General features: G+C 37.0%; 1 protein-coding gene across 1 annotated transcript in view; it reads right to left on the bottom strand.

Annotated features, from left to right (window-relative positions):
- The window catches only part of FSD1L (fibronectin type III and SPRY domain containing 1 like), a 96,971-nt gene that overhangs the window by 32,061 nt on the left and 58,910 nt on the right, over window positions 1-6,000 (bottom strand). The window contains exon 9 of the mRNA XM_027772682.1: window positions 4,645-4,743. Coding sequence (XP_027628483.1) covers window positions 4,645-4,743 — 99 coding nt within the window. The remainder of the gene's footprint in view (window positions 1-4,644; window positions 4,744-6,000) is intronic.

Genomic DNA, 6,000 nt, shown 5'->3' with positions numbered 1-6,000 from the left:
ATTGAAAGTAGTTACATTATTTAAGAACCTGTGTGATCAATAAAATGTGTGTGTGTGTGTGTGTGTGTGGGGGAATGGAAGACAACTGTAGACACCAGAGATAGTGTGAGAAGAAGGTGGGAAAGGGCAGAGCATCAGGCATAGGGGTAAGTATATATATATATATACACACACACGCACACACACACATATATATGAAACTATACGTGGAAAATTATTGATGATTACATGCCTGTTTAAGCCACTATATGCAGTATATTCTGGATGGGAAACCATATTTTGTATGCTGTGACGATGCTTAGGAGATGAATGTAAATTAATTAATTAAAAAAAAAGTTTCAGGTGGAAAAAAAACCCACAAAAACTGTTTTTATTAAAATTTAAAAAATGCGTATTTGATGACCACAGTAAGCTATATAGCCCCAGCTAGGTGCTACTTTATAGTATGTTCATTCTACTCACTGAGGTTTATGCCTAAAGTCAGACTTGTGTTCATGGATATGTATATACCAGCTGCACTTGCTATTGGAAGTATTTAGATTAAGTTCACTTGTGAATCAATAAAATGGGGGGAAAAGGCATAGAAAGTAACCATGGATACCAGAGGCAGTGTGGAAGGAGGGCCGGACACTACAGAGGGTGAGAGGGAACCAAGGATGGCAAAAAAGTAAAGTAAAATATACAGGAAATAAGAAATGGAAAATTATTTGTTGACAATAACACGTATGTTGTTGTGCATGATTGAGCCAATATACAGTGTATTCTGGATGGGAAATCTCATTTTGTATGTTGTAATGGTGTATAGTGAATGAATGTAAATAAATAAATTTAAATTTAAAAAAGAAAAAATCAGTTCAAGTTATATAGGAAAAAATACTACTATTCATATAGTTATACTATAAAATGATAAAAATCTCTAAAGAAACCACAGTAGCATCTCGGTTTGATAATAATCAAAAGTGATTGTCAGGCCAGCAGGTAGTACAGTGGTTAAGTATGCTGGACTCTGACATGATTGACCACGGTTCAAATCCTGGACCTGGAGGCTTGCTTTTTCACTTTCCTTCTCTCTGTCTCTCTGTCTCTCTCTCACACACACACACATTCTGTCCCTCTCTGTTCAAATTAAAATAAACAAATAAGTAAAGTTAAATTAAAAAAAATTTTAATGAAAAAGAAAAGTAATTGCATTCCCCAGCTAAGTTATCTATAGTTCTCAAATTTAAAACGTTTGCTAATCTAAACAAATTACTTCAAGTTAAATTTTTTCAGACCATTACAATGCAAACATATTTTTCTAAGTTTGTCTTATCAATAACTTATGGGTTCCTATTTTCCTTTACTCTGATACGGTATTTTTATGTTATCCTCCAAATTTATATCAAATTTCTGGCATGTAACCCTGTTCAACTACTGTGTAAACTGAAGGTCAGTGGAAAGTCCTATGTCCCAGGCACCTACAACAATACACAGAGTCAGATTCTGAAGTAAACTCAGTTAATTATCATTTCACAACTAGGAAGAGATCTCTAGCATTCTGGCCTTCAAACTGGCCAAATATGTAAAAAAAACAAAAACAAAAACAAAAAACAAAACAAAACAAAAAAAAACCTTATATGTTCAATAATATTCTCAAGAGTTTTAACTAAATCTAAATTGTTGTTGAAGACTAGAACCTAGGTTTCAGAGCCACAAGAAAGACTGGCACAGAACTTAGAAACAGATTCCAGCTAAAATCTTTCTTTCCAAGCCGATCTAGAGATCATGGGCAAGTCATTTAACACACTGAACTTCACTTTCTTCATCTGCAATATAGGTATCAGTAACTATTCTACTGATCTCTCAAGATGATTTTTATGATCAAATAAAGAATAATGAGACCACTTTGTAAACATTAACAAGCTCTATAAATGTTATCTACTGCAGTTAGATTCAGAAAATCTGAGGAGATTTGAACCAACTTGAATAAGTATTATTACATTACTGAATTATAATCCATTTTCTGGAAAAATTCTGGGCAAATCTCAGCAATGTTTATATATTTATACTAAATGAAAATTTATAAACCAAAAACCAAAGCACCCATAAAAATATTATCTCAGTTTATTTTATCCATATGAATATAACCATAAAGAAAAAAACTAATGAAAACCAGTACTGTAGCCCTACTTTCCATGTCTTATAACTCCTGTTTGTTGGGAAAGTCACAGGTGGGAAAAGAAAGGTAGTTGGGGAAAAAAAAATTCAACCACACATATGCCTCCTGTCCCAAAGTCTTCAATAACTTCTGGCATTAAGTTCTGTAAACAGCTACTGATCTTACCTTTGGTCTCCAGAGTCACTGGATCAGAATACTCTCCAGCCACAGCCTTGTTACAAGCTCTTACTCTGAAATTCATATATTTTGAGTCAAATTTTAAGCCTGAAAAAATAAAAATGGCTTTTAGACATAAAAAGTAAAAGATTCAGGGCTGGCAAATAGCATGGCAGTTAAGGAACTGGACTTCCACGTGGCTGATCATGGGTCAAGTCCCAAACCCAGCGGCTTGAAAATCATGCCAGGTGCATGTGCATGTATGCCCAAAATCCCAGGGGGAAAATGGAGAAGGGATTGTAGTGTGGCCATCCATCTCAGGGATGACTTCTCAGGTTCCCACTCACTGTCACTTTCTGGCAAGTGCATATGCCCTAGGGCAAAAACTTATAAAAAAAAATTATTTCAGAACTCTTGTAATGGTTAAGGAAGATTACTGTACTTATTAAATAACATGTATTATATGTAATAAACATCTCGGCTCCTAGCAAACTACTAAATGATAATAGCTCCCTATGTTACCACTCATGCATAACAAGCATTGAACAACCCAAACAATATCTGGCTATTTTAAATATCTGAAGTTCCCTAAACATTTGACCCTTGAACAACAAAGATCTATTTTATGGGTTTACTTATTCACAGCTTTTTCCCATAAATACATTGAAAATAAGTATGCTACTGTAAACATATTTTCTCTTAGTAATAATTTTTCTAACTTTAAAAATAAGTTTTAGGGCCAGCAGGGGCATAGTGGTTAAGGTGCTGGACTTCTATATGGTCAACCATGGTCTAAGTCCCAGATCCGGTGGCTTGAAAATCACACTGGGGTTGGGGCTGGCAGGTGGTGGCATTGTGGTTAAGGTGCTAGACTCCCACACGGCTGACTACAGTTCAAATCCTGGACTCGGAGGGCTTGCATTCTCATTTTCCCTCTATCTCTTTCTCCCCTTCTCTCTAGTGAACACATGTGACCTGTGCCAAATTAAATAATAATAATAAATAAAATAAAATAAATCATTTAAAAAATTTTATTTCAGGGCCAGCAGGTTGTGTGATGGTTAAGGTACTGGATTCCCACGTGGCCATCAATGATTTGAGTCCTGGACCTGGAGGCTTAAAAATCAAACAAAGCACATGTGCATGCCCACAATCCCAAGAGGAAAATGGAAGAGAAGGGACTGCAGTGTGGACATCTTCCTGGGGAGGGAAGGTGATTTCTCACTCTCCCTCTTTCTGTCTCTCTGGCAAGTGTACACGCCTTATGGCAAAAAAACGGGAAAAACCAGGGCGGTGTACACTCTCCCAGCAATCATGGCCATGTGTGCAGGGACAGCTGCGGGCCGAGTGGGCAGGGGTAGGTGAGGACGGAGGGTGCCCAGAGGGGGCCCAGCGGCTGGCCCCCATCCATGTAACCCTGTTCAACTACTGTGTAAACTGAAGGTCAGTGGAAAGTCCTATGTCCCAGGCACCTACAACAATACACAGAGTCAGATTCTGAAGTAAACTCAGTTAATTATCATTTCACAACTAGGAAGAGATCTCTAGCATTCTGGCCTTCAAACTGGCCAAATATGTAAAAAAACAAAAACAAAAACAAAAACAAAAAAACAAAAAAAAAACTTATATGTTCAATAATATTCTCAAGAGTTTTAACTAAATCTAAATTGTTGTTGAAGACTAGAACCTAGGTTTCAGAGCCACAAGAAAGACTGGCACAGAACTTAGAAACAGATTCCAGCTCACATCTTTCCAAGCCGATCTAGAGATCATGGGCAAGTCATTTAACACACTGAACTTCACTTTCTTCATCTGCAATATAGGTATCAGTAACTATTCTACTGATCTCTCAAGATGATTTTTATGATCAAATAAAGAATAATGAGACCACTTTGTAAACATTAACAAGCTCTATAAATGTTATCTACTGCAGTTAGATTCAGAAAATCTGAGGAGATTTGAACCAACTTGAATAAGTATTATTACATTACTGAATTATAATCCATTTTCTGGAAAAATTCTGGGCAAATCTCAGCAATGTTTATATATTTATACTAAATGAAAATTTATAAACCAAAAACCAAAGCACCCATAAAAATATTATCTCAGTTTATTTTATCCATATGAATATAACCATAAAGAAAAAAACTAATGAAAACCAGTACTGTAGCCCTACTTTCCATGTCTTATAACTCCTGTTTGTTGGGAAAGTCACAGGTGGGAAAAGAAAGGTAGTTGGGGAAAAAAAAATTCAACCACACATATGCCTCCTGTCCCAAAGTCTTCAATAACTTCTGGCATTAAGTTCTGTAAACAGCTACTGATCTTACCTTTGGTCTCCAGAGTCACTGGATCAGAATACTCTCCAGCCACAGCCTTGTTACAAGCTCTTACTCTGAAATTCATATATTTTGAGTCAAATTTTAAGCCTGAAAAAATAAAAATGGCTTTTAGACATAAAAAGTAAAAGATTCAGGGCTGGCAAATAGCATGGCAGTTAAGGAACTGGACTTCCACGTGGCTGATCATGGGTCAAGTCCCAAACCCAGCGGCTTGAAAATCATGCCAGGTGCATGTGCATGTATGCCCAAAATCCCAGGGGGAAAATGGAGAAGGGATTGTAGTGTGGCCATCCATCTCAGGGATGACTTCTCAGGTTCCCACTCACTGTCACTTTCTGGCAAGTGCATATGCCCTAGGGCAAAAACTTATAAAAAAAAATTATTTCAGAACTCTTGTAATGGTTAAGGAAGATTACTGTACTTATTAAATAACATGTATTATATGTAATAAACATCTCGGCTCCTAGCAAACTACTAAATGATAATAGCTCCCTATGTTACCACTCATGCATAACAAGCATTGAACAACCCAAACAATATCTGGCTATTTTAAATATCTGAAGTTCCCTAAACATCTGACCCTTGAACAACACAGATCTATTTTATGGGTTTACTTATTCACAGCTTTTTCCCATAAATACATTGAAAATAAGTATGCTACTGTAAACATATTTTCTCTTAGTAATAATTTTTCTAACTTTAAAAATAAGTTTTAGGGCCAGCAGGGGCATAGTGGTTAAGGTGCTGGACTTCTATATGGTCAACCATGGTCTAAGTCCCAGATCCGGTGGCTTGAAAATCACACTGGGGTTGGGGCTGGCAGGTGGTGGCATTGTGGTTAAGGTGCTAGACTCCCACACGGCTGACTACAGTTCAAATCCTGGACTCGGAGGGCTTGCATTCTCATTTTCCCTCTATCTCTTTCTCCCATTCTCTCTAGTGAACACATGTGCCCTGTGCCAAATTAAATAATAATAATAAATAAAATAAAATAAATCATTTAAAAAATTTTATTTCAGGGCCAGCAGGTTGTGTGATGGTTAAGGTACTGGATTCCCACGTGGCCATCAATGATTTGAGTCCTGGACCTGGAGGCTTAAAAATCAAACAAAGCACATGTGCATGCCCACAATCCCAAGAGGAAAATGGAAGAGAAGGGACTGCAGTGTGGACATCTTCCTGGGGAGGGAAGGTGATTTCTCACTCTCCCTCTTTCTGTCTCTCTCAAGTGTACACGCCTTATGGCAAAAAAACTGGAAAAAAAAAAGTTGTATTTCTTTCTCTCAGTCAAGAGAGATACACACAGAGATCAATATCCTTGACAGGGCCTTGTTATAGACAATC

The sequence above is a fragment of the Tupaia chinensis genome, unplaced genomic scaffold, assembly GCF_000334495.1.
Source record: "Tupaia chinensis unplaced genomic scaffold, TupChi_1.0 Scaffold000291_1, whole genome shotgun sequence".
Classification (NCBI taxonomy): Eukaryota; Metazoa; Chordata; class Mammalia; order Scandentia; family Tupaiidae; genus Tupaia; species Tupaia belangeri.
This window is presented reverse-complemented; position numbering and strand designations above follow the sequence as displayed.